Source organism: Schistocerca serialis, chromosome 9, assembly GCF_023864345.2.
Source record: "Schistocerca serialis cubense isolate TAMUIC-IGC-003099 chromosome 9, iqSchSeri2.2, whole genome shotgun sequence".
Classification (NCBI taxonomy): domain Eukaryota; kingdom Metazoa; phylum Arthropoda; class Insecta; order Orthoptera; family Acrididae; genus Schistocerca; species Schistocerca serialis.
Window position 1 is genome coordinate 146,058,258 of NC_064646.1, and position 17,353 is coordinate 146,075,610.

Genomic DNA, 17,353 nt, shown 5'->3' on the forward strand with positions numbered 1-17,353 from the left:
TTCATGCATATTTACTCATTTTTGAGTAAATACAAGGAGATGGCGGCCAGTAAGAAATCGCGAGTGTGTTAGGCTGAAAATACAAACGTAAAGTGTGAAAAAAAAGTGTAATATGCGAAAGATTCAGTGTCTGTTGTGATCCAAAATTTATTGTGTGTAATAGTGTCACTTAAGAAGCGAAAGAAAATGGTTCCTGTGCAGAAAGTGTGCGATGTTTCTCAGAATGAAAATACAGCCATTGGAGGTAAAAATATGCCATGTACAACATGTGTAGCTGATATTGAACTTCTAAAACAATGTATGGTAAATATGCAATCAACAATTCATTCTTTAAAGAGTGATATAATAAAACTTCGAAAGGAAAATACTGAACTGCTAAGTTACATGAAATTCCATGGGTCATCCAAAACAAAACCTATGAAAACTGTAAATAGTGAAAAAGAAATGCAGAATGAAGGGTTCAGAAGCCTAAATAAGACAGCAATAGATTCAAGTGCATGTGTTATGGAGTGTGTTGATATAAGCAACAGAGCAAATAAAGGCGAACATTACAAAAAAAAGCGACAGACCAGAACACAAATACAATACAAATGGACACATTGGATTTCAAGGAAAAATACTTATTCTTGCTGACAGTCACGGACGAAAAATAGCAGAAATGTTGAAAGAAATACAAGCTAATGCAACAGGTATATTTAAGCCAGGTGCTCGAATGAATGAATTCACACAGGACTGCAAAACACTAGCAGGCCAACTAACTAAAAAGGACATTGTTTTAATATTTGGTGGTGCAAATGATGTCTACCAAAACAACACCAGAGAAGCCATCAGATCTGCTAGAAGGGCCTTGAATAATTTAAAAAATCTAAATGTAGTGTTATCAAGCATACCTCTCAGAAAAGATCTAGTTCCAAGTTCGTGTGTAAACAAGGAAATTGAAGTCACGAACAGAAAAGTGGAAAAGATTACCAAAGCTTTCACAAATACATTGTTTTTAATACTTGATGGCTTAGAAAGAGTGCATTATACCAGACACGGTATGCATTTGAATAATATGGGAAAGCAATATGTCTGTACGCAAATAAAAAAGCTCATCTGGAAATTTATTGACAAGAAAGATGATGATCCTATTATATTACAAATGGAAGCAGAAGACCCAACACAGTACTCTAATATGTGTACAGATACAAAGGTAACAACCACAGCACCTCCTCTAACTATGAAAGCTGTGCCTAAAGGACTAGCCCAAAACAATTTATGTACTCCAACAGCTTCAAGAACCAATGTAATAACAAATGCAGTACAGCTCACTCCTGTTGGAACAAGCACACATAAGTCTGAAAGCAAGATCAATAATTCTGGGAAACACTCCACTATTCCAAGTAGTTGCAAGAATAATGGAAAAACAAGATCAGTGCGGCCTATAGTGACAACCGACACACTGAAGAATGGAAAAATGACCTTCAAGAATGAACCAGGATTTTTTCTACCCCAGAACAGGAAAAGTTGCAGTATAGAACTTTCAACAAATGTGCAGACAACCAACTTATCTACGACCAGTTCGATAGAACAAACTGTAAGTGTAACTAAATCTAGGCTCCCATCAAATTCTTTTCAAGTTATGATCTAAATATTCAGTCTCTAAGAAATAAACACCTTGAACTAGAAGTTGCTTTAGATGAGTTTAACATTGAGTGCTTATGTCTTTCAGAGCATTGGTGTAGGGAATATTAATTAAACAACATCACTATACACCCTTTTAGACTAGCTAGCTCTTACTGTAGGGAAAATGCCACAAGTGGTGGTGTCTGTATTTATACAAAAACAGGGACAAAATTCAAAAGAAGACGTGATATTGAAAAGTTAAGTGTAGAAAAGCATTTTGAAGCAGCTGCTATTGAGTTGTATGGTAAGCAAAGGAAAATGATAGTGATGATTGTGTACAGGTCACCATATGGAGATACAGATAAATTTTTGTCCAAACTAGAAATTATGTTAAACATTGGGTACAATGAAAAAGCTACTGTGCTTCTTTGTGGGGATTTTAACATAAATCTTATGTGCAATAATATGGTTAAAGATAAATTTCTGAATATTTTACAGTTTTAACACGTTACCCCATGTAATAGGTCCTACCCGAATAACAAACAAATCACAGACCCTCATAGATAATATATTATCAAACATAGATTCCAATGAAGTGGAGGTCAATAACACTGACTTTGGTTTATCTGATCACAATGCTCTTGTGCTTACCGTTCCCCCAATGCCTGTGAAAAAAACATTTTGCCACACTTATAAAAGAATTTTTTCTAAAGAAAACTGCACACATTTTGTTAACTGTCCAACCAATGAAAGCTGGACAGATGTGAGATCAGAATCAAGTGCAAATAATGCATATAATACCTCTTCTTCTATATTCATGTCACACTTTGTAGAATATTTAAAAACATACAGAAAGATATACCGAAAGGCAATAGCAAAGGCAAAGTTGCTATATAATGACAATTTAATCAGTAACTCAGACAACAAACCACAAACTATATGGGACATTGTGAGGAATGAAACTACTACCTTGGGAGAAGAGGAAGAAATAGTACCCAAAAGCAGTGAAAATTGCAATACAGAAATGAAGGAAATGGCAAACTATATTAATAACTATTTTTAAGTGTACCACATTCATTAAACTTAAACTTCACAAAACAAAAAATAATACATGCTCCAAGGCTTGCCTGCAGCATGAATATTCCTTCAACAAATGAACAGGACGTAATTAGAGTGATTAGAAGCTTAAAACCAAAAATGGCAGCAGGTGTTGATTAAGTACCAGTTTCAATAATAATAAGGACTGCAGTGCAGATTGCAAAACCATTAGCACATATTGCAAATTTATCCTTTGGTGAAGGTGTGTTTCCTCAACGACTTATGATCTCAAAAGTGCCACTATTTAAAAATGGAGTAAGAAGAATACGAACTCAGAAGCATGTAAGCCACATGGGCATTAAGCTCTATAATGCACTGCCTCAGTACATTAAAGATTTAAAGGACAATACAACTTTTAAATTGGAACTTCGAAATTTTTTAATTGATAAATGTTACTACTCAATAAATGAATAACTTGAAGACCAAGAAAATGACTTTACAAATTAACCTCCAAATTTTCTATCTTTGTTTGTTTCAGCTTTTATTATACTTTACCATCTATAGTACTAGTTATATATTGTTACCGAGAAACAAATTACTATAAACCATTTATACGTAAAGAAACTGTAAGTTTGCTGTCATTTATTATAGACAGTTTCATTTTGTAGATTCTTTATTTTAATTTCTGTGTATGACAAATCCAATTGCAGACAATTTCATTTTGTATATTCTATATTGTTAATTTCTATGTATGACAAGTCCAATATTGTTTGTACGATGACATGGATGCTAAATAAATACAATAAAATACAAATACAATACAATACAAACACTTAATCAAATCTGCATCTGTCATTCACTCACTCAAATATAATGCACAGTGTAGTACTCAGAACAGAGCATGTGACAGCAACTTATTTTTGCACTGAAATCACAGTTTACATCATCGTCTATGATGTTCAGTTCTCAGTTTCATTAACATGGGTCAATTCTGTGCCAGTCTTATAAATATTTTCCAGGTCAGTTTTATTTTGTGATCCATAATAAATTGTATCATCAGTGTTCTAAATACAGAAGTATTCAGTGTTTGTCTGGTATCAAATTCATGGCATAGAATTGTGATCTTAGATAACATGTATTTTCAGATCAACATTTCTTTTTGGGGGAGGGGGATGGGGGTGTGGGTGGGATAATTGGGGAAGTTCCCCTCTTTCTCACCTTCTCTCTCTTCTGTCATTCTTCGTAGTTCTGGGCTATCCTATTTCCATAGTCAAAAGTAGTTGTCATATATCCAAAGCACATAGTTTTTGCACAAGTAGATGCCAGTAGATCCAGTCTTTCTACCTGCTCAGAAAGCCTATTCGATTGCATGATTAGGAGCAAGTGTCACAGAAATTTATTATTGTGACTATGCAAAAAATGGACATAAAAATAAACGAAACACTTGGCCAGTTGGTCAAAGTTGGTCCACCCATGCTCCACAATAACATGTGCTCATATATTACAAATTGTGTAACTGGATGAGGATGTGACATGGAATTAATTGAGCGTGGGTGGGTCTAAGGATATGAGTATTTTCTTTCCTTTACTGAACAACGCTCACTTGGTATTGTTGATGTACTGTAATTTCTTTTCATCCAGGAATACCGGCCAACTGTGAGTGCATGGTGCATGGCATATGGTCACTAGAACAATTCATGCAGGCTTGGAGAGATACGCACATAATGACTGCTTCATGGGCCATGAGACACACATTACCTACCCATTACACCCAAGTGTGGCATGTCAATAATGTTGGTGATTAACAAACATCATTGGTCTTTCAGATGGGGAGATGGAGCAAGGAAGTTTTCTGTACTCCAGCAAAGCAATTAAATCAAATGTTGTTATAGAGACAACAGTTTTCTCAAGTTTGTTGTTTGATAGTTTCATTATGTAAATAAGGTAATGAAAGTCCAGGATTGAATACAAATAATGGAAGAAGTAAAGGTAACAACTCATTATATAAATGAGGTATTAGTGGTTGATAACCATACAAAGAAGGCAATAACCATTGCTAATCTTTCGGACAGTGACTTCATCCAGGGCAAACTAACAGAGAAAACACAAACACATGCACAGTCATATTGACCCAGCCAACCACATTATAGTTGGCTGGTACAATTTAACAATGTCAATGCGTGCATATGTGTGTGTGTGTGTGTGTGTGTGGGGAGGGGGGGGGGGGGCTTAGTAACATTTTCAGCAATGTTAATATGCCTATCGATCACTCAATACATCAACTATACAATGAATTGTTACCTTCACTCCTTCCATTATGTGCATTCATTATGTTAATTTTGTTTGTTAACAATCATGCCACAAAACCATAAGAAACCCTACCCACTAACAATACGATGATTCAGCTAATTTTCATTAGTTCACCAGATGTTTTACTTTTTTTGCTGTGTTTTCTATTCAGAAAATGCCTTTCATAGCTGTTTGACAAATTTCATATTTGCAATAGCCACTGCTAATATCTGCAGAATATAAGTGTGTGGCACCTTCTTGAAAGTCCATTCTTCCATTTTCATCAACAAAAATAAATTTTGAAGCAGATGTATGATATTAATTTTGAAATTCTCCTCCCCAAATGCTGATTGCTCCAGGGGACCAGCCTGTTGAGTTCTTTTTAGCTGGTTGACTCTTAAGACCGTTTTACAAAAGTGAGAAACTGGCCAAAATCGACTACTCAAAGTGCATGCATCTTTTGTGCATCTGTGTAAATCAGCAACCGACCACGCTGTGAATGTCTGTGTGACATCAATGATCTATAGATTGTGTCATGTGTGGAGTTCTAAAATTTGAAGTATATTGCATGTTCTATTTTTTCCTACTCGTGTTCTCCTACAAGAAAGAGGAAATATCTGAAAGCAAAAAATATTTACGTTTTACAGAGAAAAACGCTACATTACGCATAAATAAGACTGTAAATAGATAAACATGTTTTGATGAAAATTATTTCAACATTGAGAAAGTCAGAGTTATTCCACAAGAAAAATAATTTTCATTGTTAGGCATATCACAAGTAGACATGATTCACAGGATAGAGCATAAGGTGCAATTTACTGTGTTCTACATATTGTATGATGTTTTTGCAAGTATACAGGGTGTTACAAAAAGGTACGGCCAAACTTTCGGGAAACATTCCTCACACGCAAAGAAAGAAAATGTGTTATGTGGACATGTGGACATGTGTCCGGAAACGCTTACTTTCCATGTTAGAGCTCATTTTAGTTTCATCAGTATGTACTGTACTTCCTCGATATGTCTGCTTGTGTCTGTATATGTGTGGATGGATATGTATGTGTGTGCGAGTGTATACCCGTCCTTTTCCCCCCCTAAGGTAAGTCTTTCCGCTCCCGGGATTGGAATGACTCCTTACCCTCTCCCTTAAAACCCACTTCCTTTCGTCTTTCCCTCTCCTTCCCTCTTTCCTGACGAAGCAACCGTTTGTTGCGAAAGCTAGAATTTTGTGTGTATGTTTGTGTTTGTTTGTGTGTCTATCGACCTGCCAGCGCTTTCATTCGGTAAGTCACATCATCTTTGTTTTTAGATATAAATTATTTAACAGTTACATTGCAGACCCATACACATTCCCTGATACACTTACACATGGAATAACTTATCTGAAACCTAAAGATAAAGCAGACACAGCAAACCCAGCTAAATATCGCCCCATAACATGCCTACCAACAATATACAAAATATTAACTTCAGTCATTACACAGAAATTAATGACACATACAACACAGAACAAAATTATAAATGAAGAACAAAAAGGCTGTTGCAAAGGAGCAAGAGGATGTAAAGAGCAACTGATAATAGCTGCAGAGGTGACATACCAAGCTAAAACTAAACAAAGGTCGCTACACTACGCATACATTGATTACCAAAAAGCTTTTGGTAGTGTACCCCACTCATGGTTACTACAAATATTGGAAATATACAATGTAGATCCTAAATTGATACAGTTCCTAAACATAGTAATGAAAAATTGGAAAACCACACTTAATATCCAAACAAATTCAAATAATATCACATCACAGCCAATACAGATTAAGTGTGGAATATACCAAGGAGACTCATTAAGTCCTTTCTGGTTCTGCCTTGCTCTGAACCCACTATCCAACATGCTAAATAATACAAATTATGGATGCAATATTACTGGAACATACCAACACAAAATCACACATTTGCTATACATGGATGATCTAAAACTACTTGCAGCAACAAATCACCAACTCAACCAATTACTAAAGATAACAGAAGTATTCAGCAATGATATAAATATGGCTTTTGGAACAGACAAATGTAAGAAAAATAGCATAGTCAAGGGAAAACACACTAAACAAGAAGATTACATATTGGATAACCATAGCGACTGCAAAGAAGCGATGGAAAAAACAGAGGCCTATAAATATCTAGGATACAGACAAAAAATAGGAATAGATAATACAAATATTAAAGAAGAACTAAAAGAAAAATATAGACAAAGACTAATAAAAATAGTGAAAACAGAATTGACAGCAAGAGACAAGACAAAAGCTATAAATACTTATGCTATACCAATATTGACCTACTCATTTGGAATAGTGAAATGGAGTAACACGGACCTAGAAGCACTCAATACACTAACACGATCACAATGCCACAAATATAGAATACATCACATACATTCAGCAACAGAAAGATTCACATTAAGCAGAAAGGAAGGAGGAAGGGGATTTATTGACATAAAAAACCTACGTTATGGACACGTAGACAATTTAAGAAAATTCTTTATAGAACGAGCAGAAACTAGCAAAATACACAAAGCAATCACTCATATAAATACATCGGCTACACCACTACAATTTCATAACCACCTCTACAACCCTTTAGATCACATAACATCAACAGATACGAAGAAAGTAAATTGGAAAAAGAAAACACTACATGGCAAGCACCCATATTATCTAACACAGCCACACATCAATCCAGACGCATCCCCACACATCAATCCAGACGCATCCAACACATGGTTAAGAAAAGGCAATATGTACAGTGAGACGGAAGGATTCATGATTGCAATACAGGATCAAACAATAAACACCAGATATTACAGCAAGCATATTATTAAAGATCCCAATACCACAACAGATAAATGCAGACTTTGCAATCAACAAATAGAAACAGTAGATCACATACCAAGTGGATGTACAATACTAGCAAATACAGAATACCCCAGAAGACATGACAATGTAGCAAAATAATACATCAACAACTTGCCATACAACATAAACTAATAAAACAACACGTTCCCACATACAAGTATGCACCACAAAATGTACTGGAGAATGATGAATACAAATTATACTGGAACAGAACCATTATTACAGATAAAACAACACCACATAACAAACCTGACATCATACTCACCAATAAAAAGAAGAAATTAACACAACTAATCGAAATATCCATACCCAATACAACAAATATACAGAAGAAAACAGGAGAAAAAATTGAAAAATACATCCAACTGGCAGAGGAAGTCAAAGACATGTGGCATCAGGATAAAGTTGACATTATACCAATTATACTATCAACTACAGGAGTCATACCACACAATATCCACAAGTACATCAACGCAATACAGCTACATCCAAACGTATACATACAATTACAGAAATCTGTAATTATTGATACATGTTCAATTACCCCAAAGTTCCTAAATGCAGTGTAACATATGCCATACAGTTAAAAGGAAGTCACGCTTGATCAAGGTCCGTGTCACTTTCCATTTTTAACCAGACATAACGTCTGAGACAGGAAAGAGAAATAATAATAATAATAATAATAATAATCTTTATTTGTCCATATTACTTTACAGTCTTGGACATTCTCATTTTTTCTGCATTTATAACAATGATATCATTGCATACATATAATTAATGTATAAATCAAGTAGTATATTATACACTGTTATATAAACAGTTACTGCTACTAATAAACTGCAGTACGTAAACATAGATTTGTATTGCAGCTTAGAATTCTTTAAGTGAGTAGAAACATCTTTCAATTAGAAACTGTTCCAACTAGCTCTTAAAAAGATTGCCATGGTGTTGCTTTATGTTATCTGGCAACTTACTATAGAATTTTCTCCCAGTTTCAAAGGATCTGTAGCTCTTTTATTAGTCAGTATCCTATGATAGTGACATCTGGTTCATATATTGTAATTATAGATGTCTCTGTTCATTACACTTATTTCGTCATTTTCTTTTACAAACATTATAGTTATAAGGACATACAATGAACACACAGTCAGTAAATCATAATTTTTGAAGCATTCCCTACAAGACTGGCATTTGCTTATATTAGCATATATCCTAATTGCTCTCTTTTGAAGCCTGGAAATCCTGTCCATGTAGACTGTGGTGCCCCACCCCAAATCTCAATCCCATATTGCAAATGTGAATGGATTAAATTTTCTACACTTGTTAAAAGATGGGGGGGATATTATATTTGCAAGTAAGCAAACATTACTCATAATCTTTTTACAGATGTTGCTGACATACCCTTTCCTTGTGAGATGTTCATCAATCAAAATGCCTTAAAACTTATTTATCAGATGTTTCAACTGTAGAAAGTGATTCAATATGAGTATTATCATAACTTAACAAGAACTTTATTACTACATTCTTGTCCTTATTCAATGTACATTTATTCATTGTTAGATGGTCTGTGATAATTTCAAAGTTTTTTGTTTTGTTGCTTTGGAATGATAACTGCTCAACATGACCCCAACTAATAAATGAAGTATCATCAGCACAGTTCACAAGTTTTGAGTTTTGTGACTGTATTACATCATTAATATATATAAGCAACAAGAATGGCCCAAGTATACTACCACAGCTGAGAGTTCTGTACTGCACAATTCACAGGATCAAATGTTTTAGATAAATCTAGAAAAGTCCCAAGAACTTTGTTTCCTTTATCCAGTCTGTTCAGCAGTTCATGAAAAAAAGTTGCTACTGTTGTTATTGTGGATCACCCTTTTCAGACCCAATGCTGCAAGTTGTTTAATAGACCTGTATTTACAGAAGGATTCCATTTGGCCTAGAATTAATCTTTCAGGCAGGTTGTTAAGTGTTTAAGTCAATGATACTGACTTGTAATTATTTATGTCAGTGGTTTCACCCTTTATATACATTGGTCATATTTCAATAATTTTTGAAAGTTCAGGAAAGGTTCCCTAACCAACTAAACTGTTTATTAAATATGTTATTAATTCATTTTTGCATTCTTTAAGTAATGTCATCCCAGCCACTACATTTTTTTTATCTTTGAGTTTGAGATTATTCTTCTGTGTTGTTCACTGCAAGGGTGACAATGTTGAGAAATGAGTATGCGGACATGAAAAATAAAGATGTAGAATTTTAATACAGTTTGTTTCATTTAAAAAGCTTTAAGAGTATTCACATAAAAAATTTGGAGACACTACTTTTCAGCATGCCCTTGCATCATACCTAGCAGTGGTCTCTGGAGCATGTCAAAGTTTTCAGTGATGGAGGATTGGCAATGAAGCAGGTCTCAGCTGGTGCAACCTGGGTGCACACCCAACCGTGACTGATCAAGTGTTCTGAGATACTCAACTTTTAGAATAAACTAGAGGGTACCTGTGGCTTTTTCAAAATATGAACTGGCTGGGAAACATTACCATTCAATACTTTCAATAAATGTCTAACTCACAAGATAGTAAAACAATAATGTATATTTCTGGACGGAGAAATACGGGGAAAAGGCAACCACTCACCTATATCTAGGCTTATCATATGTTCGTGATTAGCCCAGCTTTTTCTGCTGTCTAGGATTACAAAATGTGTGGCGCTTGAGAATTTTATGACTGATGAGAATTTTTTTAAATTTTAGACTTGTATGTCTGAATATGCATATTTAAACATTCTAGTACTCTGTTGTCTATCTCAGCAGAACTCAGAGCAAGCACTAAGATTTATGGGACTGTGTGGCTACCAGTTTCTCTGCAGCTTTTCACTTACTCAATTGGAAACACAACAGAGGCAACAGTTTTTGCTCAGAGCAAGCACTGAGATTTATGGGGATGTGTGGCTACCAGTTTCTCTGCAGATTTTCACTTACTCAATTGGAAACACAACAGAGGCAACAGTTTTTGTTGTTTTTGTGTGTGAAGTATCTCATCCACACTGTTTGATCATTTTATCTGTATTCATTTTTTGTCTTATTGTTTTGCAATGAACAAAAGAAATGTGTATTTAATCTTAATCTGCAACAAGAATAGTTTTGGTTTGTATAATTACAGCAGCAATAAACCTGTTTATTGCACACTATGTGCTGGAGAATTTTCTATTGTACATAAAGGAAAGGGTCACAGTAAGGCCACATGAAAACAGCTAAAAATAAGAGTGCTATAAAGGCAATCAAATGAAAACGAGACAGATGGAAGAAAAGTAAGTAAATTGTTTATTGTTTCAAAAGTAATCACCGTAACTTTTAACACGTTTATCCCACTGTGAGGCAAGACATTCAATGCATTCATGGATAAAGTTTGTTGTTCGTAATGGAAACAAGATTGTACCCAAGCATGCACCTCTTTGTCCAAGGCAAACTGATAGTTGTAAATGCCATGTGAGCCCACACACATGTTGCTAACAACCATATGTTGCCAAGGGTGTTTCAACTACATTGCAGAAGTTTCGCTTGGACGCCCTTACACATCCACCACACAGTCCCAATATCTCCCCATGAAATTTCTAAATTTTTGGAGGCCTGATGAAAGACACTTGTGGCCATCAATTTGCTTCGGTTGAATAGTTGTGCACCCGGGTACAATCTTGGTTCTGTAGGAAACCGCAAACATTTCTCCGGGAAGGCACTGACCACATTGTCTCACAGTGGGTTAAATGTATTAATAGTTATGGTGATTACTTTTGAAATAATAACCAGTTTATTTAGTTTTTTCCATGTGTTTGGTTTTCATTTACTTGCCCCTTCACATTAACATTGCTGCTTCACCAAACATAAAGAGATTTTTTAAAGCCAAAGATGGGAATAACAGTGATCTGCAGTGTGCTGCTAAAGAGGCTACACTTTCATACCACACTGCTAGACACAAACTTAGTTTCAGAACACCATACTGCACAACTAAACTGCTTAAAATGTTATATGATCCAAAATTTTCATCTGATAGAACAAAAACTCAGATAAATTTTGGTATATCTAGTGAAAAATACAACTGAATAAATAAAGTTTAATGTTGCAGTAAAGTGTTAAGACTTTAAAATGATTTCAAAAATACGTCCTGGTTTGAGCTCCAAAGATATGGTAACCCCACCTATAGTAGATGAAGCATAGAAAATACATAACGAAAAACAGCGTTTACATTAGCTTTCGAGCAATAGCCCTTTTTCCTGCACAAATACACACTTCCACACACACACACACAACCACACAGACACCCAAACACAACTCCCATTATCACAGCGAGATTTGAATCTTGCTGTGACCATGGATGGTGTATTTGTGTGGTTTTGTGTGTGTGTGTGTGTGTGTGTGTGTGTGTGTGTGTGTGTGTGTGTGCGCGTGTGCGCGCGTGTGTGTGTGTGTGTGTGTGTGTGTGTGTGTGTGTGTGCGTGTGTGTGTGCGTGCGTGGGCACGTGCACGCACGCGAACGTGTGCTAGATTAAGGTTAGAAATGTGCTATTACTAAGATTCAGATGCTGGTTCGTATCTCTTTCTTTTATTTTGTTTGTATAGAGTCATAAGCATCGCTTTGAAATTTTCTTATACAGCTTTTTTCCAAGCATAAGTGCATACAGACACACACACAACCACACAGACACCCAAACGCACATCCCATAGTCACAAGCAAGAGTGAAGTGCCTTTCCCTCGTTTCACAAGATAGTAAAAATATTAAATAAATAAATGAAAATTCTGAAGCCATGCTTATGATCCTATAAGATCAAAATAAAAGAACAATATACAGGCATGCATCTGAATATTAAACCAGGGACTGTGATAAAACACTTGCAATATTCAGTGTAAAAAACGGCAGGTAAGAGGAACTTTTCTGCTTTCTGTATCTCTTGTTCCTTAGGTGGTGTCAGTTTCTGAGGCTTTTTCATTACACATACTTCATCAACTATTTTCTCATAATACTGCTGTTCTGTCATTACTAGAAATTCTGTGTTTACAATATCATAAGCTTTGATTATGCAGTTCATACATTGTTACACTGTGAAATAACAAACACAATAAGCTTCTCTAACATTTCTTACCTAGATAGAAGGTTACATTGTTCTGCTCCCGATTGCTTGCAAGAACTACACAGTGCCAATCATACACAGACTTCACCTTCTCCTCCAGAACAGAAGGCAACAATTCCGTACCACTATCAGACAACAAGCTGGTGCCAGCTGAAAGTAAAAGAAAGAGTTATTAAAAAATAGACTAAAAAACTGTGTTTGTGAAAAATTCTATGTCAAAAAACAGCTTCTCCACCTACACTTACAAATCTACATAGACTTCTTAAACTTGGCAAATGTTAGGTATTTTTGGTTTGTGTCCAACTGACTTTTACTTTCAACAGAATTTGCTTCATTTATGAATTAAATGAGTGACGCAAAAACTATAAGCATAGGAGGAGGAGGAAGAGAATCCTAAAAAAATGTAACCACAGAATTCACTGATACAATCTTAAAATTCACCATGATCTAAAAAAAAATCATTGCATATAAACACTCAATTTCAGTTCTATGGCTGACTCTGACTGGATACCACATAGAGCATGAGAAGAAACTAGTTTCAACAACAATTTGTTGAGATTTGTCACAGTAGTTTAGAACCTATGTTGTTAAGGAACATTTTTCTTGAAAGTACGAATGTTTACCAGAATCCAGACGCTGCGAATATTTTAACAGCAGTACTCGTAATAAAATAAGGGTGGCAGGTTAGACTTTAACCTCCGAAGGATGAGGCCAGTTGATCTAGAGGTACTTCAAAGGGTTTAAATGAATATCATTTAGTTATTCAGGATGTTTTCCGAATGACAATTTAACTTTAATATTATACATAAAAATTTGGGCAGTGTTTTGTATGTACATGTGATGAATGTTAGATAATAAGTTTGAAAAGTAATTTTCAAAAGGTGAAGCACAATAACATTGCAAATAAATGTTAATCTTTCTCATTGAAAGACAAGTCATGGAACAATTCTTATAATTATACTATTCAGACAGATGACCTAAAGTGTGTTATTTTTCTGACAGATTATGACAATATTGCTTCCCATTCCTATAGGTATACTTGTTTTCTATTTGTCATTTCAATACATGGTATTATTTTTGATCTGTACTGCTACATGTACTCTCTGTCAATGCTAATTACAGTCAGCACCACACTTGATATGTGATTGGAACAGAGAGAAAATTTAACATGTTGTACAATGAAAAGTACCCTTTGCCACACCCTTCACAGTAGTTTGTACAGTTACGTATAGAGATGTGTAGCATTTGAGTGTAGTATTGATGGTGCTGCAACCTGCAATGAAATTTAACAGGTTTGTAGTTGTGTGTGACATTTTTCGTGCTGCTCATGGTATAAATCTATAACTGTTATGTCATTTTGAGGTAATGATCATTTTGGCAGGAAGAGAAAAAATGGCAATACTACGAAAGAGGTAAAATACAGGGAGCAAAAGGCTATTTACAATTTGTACACAAACCAGATGGCAGTTATAAAGAGTTGAGGGGTATGAAAGGGAAGCAGCGGTTGGGAAGGGAATGAGACCGGGTTGTAGCCTGTCCCCAATGTTATTCAATCTGTATATTGAGCAAGCAGTAAAGGAAACAAAAGAAAAATTTGGAGTAGGTATTAAAGTCCATGGAGAAGAAATAAAAACGTTGAGGTTCGCCGATGACATTGTAATTCTGTCAGAGACAGCAAAGGACTTGGAAGAGCAGTTGAACGGAATGGACAGTGTCTTGAAAGGAGGATATAAGATGAACATCAACAAAAGCAACACGAGGATAACGGAATGTAGTCGAATTAAGTTGGGTGATGCTGAGGGAATTAGATTAGGAAATGAGACACTTAAAGTAGTAAAGGAGTTTTGCTATTTGGGGAGCAAAATAACTGATGATGGTCGAAGTAGAGAGGATATAAAATGTAGACTGGCAATGGCAAGGAAAGTGTTTCTGAAGAAGAGGAATTTGTTAACATCGAGTATAGATTTATGTGTCAGGAAGTCGTTTCTGAAAGTATTTGTATGGAGTGTAGCCATGTATGGAAGTGAAACATGGACGATAAAAATAGAGAATAGAAGCTTTCGAAATGTGGTGCTACAGAAGAATGCTGAAGATTAGATGGGTAGATCACATAACTAATGAGGAGGTATTGAGTAGAACTGGGGAGAAGAGGAGTTTGTGGCACAACTTGACTAGAAGAAGGGACCGGTTGGTAGGACATGTTCTGAGGCATCAAGGGATCACAAAGTTAGCATTTGAGGGCGGCGTGGAGGGTAACAATCGTAGAGGGAGACCAAGAGATGAATACACTAAGCAGATTCAGAAGGATGTAGGTTGCAGTAAGTACTGGGAGATGAAGAAGCTGGCACAGGATGGAGTAGCATGGAGAGCTGCATCAAACCAGTCTCAGGACTGAAAACAACAACAACAACAACTATGAAATTGTTTAAAACATGTAAACAATGAGTTTCATGACAGTCAGAGTAGAGTAATATTAGTTTAAAATAATGCTGTTGTGAAAAGTGTATCAAGTGAACCAAATACCAACTGCAAAGTTGGATGAGAAGTATCATCTGACGAATAGTAGCAACGATAATCGGGTTAGAAATGCCTGTAATGAACAGTGGCCATCAGACTAAATGGTATTGCCAGACTGCATAAAAAACAGATTGAATAATGGATGGTCCATGTGAAATGGTAGGCTTAGTGAGGTCTAGAAATGGACGTGTGAAATTGGCAATCCAATTTACACCAGTAAAATCTGAAGGTGATTGCTACAATGTTTCACCTTACAATAGAAAGGCCTAACCACTTTCAACTTACATAATTGTAACTTTTAGAGACAAAATGTTGAATTAAACATTCAATTGTCGAACTGTTTGCAGCACGTTTCTTATGTTTATTCACTACACAAAGTGAGCTTTTGACAAAAACCACCATTGCCTTCTTCCAGAAAACATCTGACCGTACAATAAGTCCGAGAATAACATAAATTACCAGATGTGGAATTCCCACTGTGACCAGAGATTACATTGATGCCAATGATGAAATGTCACTTGCAATATTTTTGTTTCCATCATGAAATATAATACAGGACATATTCCTATGCAGTCGCTGTGAGTTAATGAGCACTGCGCTCTCACTTAAATATGTGGCCGAAAGAATTAACCCTCTAGGAATTGTGAAACGAACCCCGTTGTCCAGGACCGCGTGCCACAAAGGGCACAGATTCACCACGAGATGGGGAAACTAAGACGCGTCCATTGTCTATTGATGCCTAATCGCTGCAGTGTGCGAGTGAGACAGACTAGAACCTACATCATAGAGAAATCCAGTAGAAGCCGTTTGGGGCCAAGAAGATGTAGCAATGTTAAACATGGCAGACCTAAGATCGGCCATAAAGAGAAATATTTATGAAAACTATTTAATTCTGTAGTAATGCAGGGAATCAAGCCACAGTAAATTTAATCTGCCATCCTCCATAAATTTCATAGTGATCTCAATAAAACTTGAATATTGATCATATCTATAATAGTGTACGATTTACTGTTAAATTGAAATTAACAAGTTTTGTAACAAATACCTGAATTATAAAATCTGAATGCTTTGGTCGATCTTAACGATCAACATTTCATATAGAAGCGCATCATTGAAATGACAAATGTTGTACTTATCAACTCTGTAACGTTATTTGTTTAAAAGATATAGTAAATTTAAATTATCAGTATTTACAGTTAAGCATCAGATCATCATTTTCTCCACAAAAAACACATTGAACGGTGACAGCATGACACCTTATTAATCATTAGGTAATAGAATATTTGTTGTAAAGTTTAGTGCCTAATATAGTTACTTTTGTTCTTTATTTATTTATCAGAAAGCACATTGGTGCAAGGCTACTGGCCGTAGCATTCAAAGTTAAGAAGGAAATTGTATTGGTTTTATGCAAAAGAATTTAACAGGGGATATTATTATTATTTTATTTAGCACATGAAAGTGGTCAAGCTTTGATTATTTAAATAAGTTAAAATGTAAAATTATGTTGAATAAGCTGTAGCCAATCAGATGGATGGTTTCAGGAAAGGGAACTGCCCTAGTCAGTTGAGCGAGGATATTTGGCGCGCGGGAAATGCGGCCGGGGATGTGCAGAGGACAGTGGGGGTGGAGACACCAAAGGGTACAGTTCGGATGCAGACATGAAAGCAGACTGTCAGTCTTTGGGCAGCTACGAAGTGAAATGACAGAAAATTTTGCGTTGTGTGGTATCGCAGGACTTAGTCTCTGAGCAGCGAGCAGCCATGCGCCTGAGTGAACTCTAACTTTTTATGTAGATATCTTGTATTTTGTGATGAGAGTGTGAATGAACGAACTGTGTCAAATGGATATGCGCTTGAGTTCGGTTTTAGTT

The 17,353-nt window shown here is 35.7% G+C and overlaps 1 protein-coding gene across 1 annotated transcript in view; it reads right to left on the reverse strand.

Annotated features, from left to right (window-relative positions):
• LOC126418443 (cap-specific mRNA (nucleoside-2'-O-)-methyltransferase 1) overlaps nt 1-17,353 on the reverse strand; it is a 273,835-nt gene that overhangs the window by 64,945 nt on the left and 191,537 nt on the right. The window contains exon 13 of the mRNA XM_050085206.1: nt 12,979-13,116. Coding sequence (XP_049941163.1) covers nt 12,979-13,116 — 138 coding nt within the window. The remainder of the gene's footprint in view (nt 1-12,978; nt 13,117-17,353) is intronic.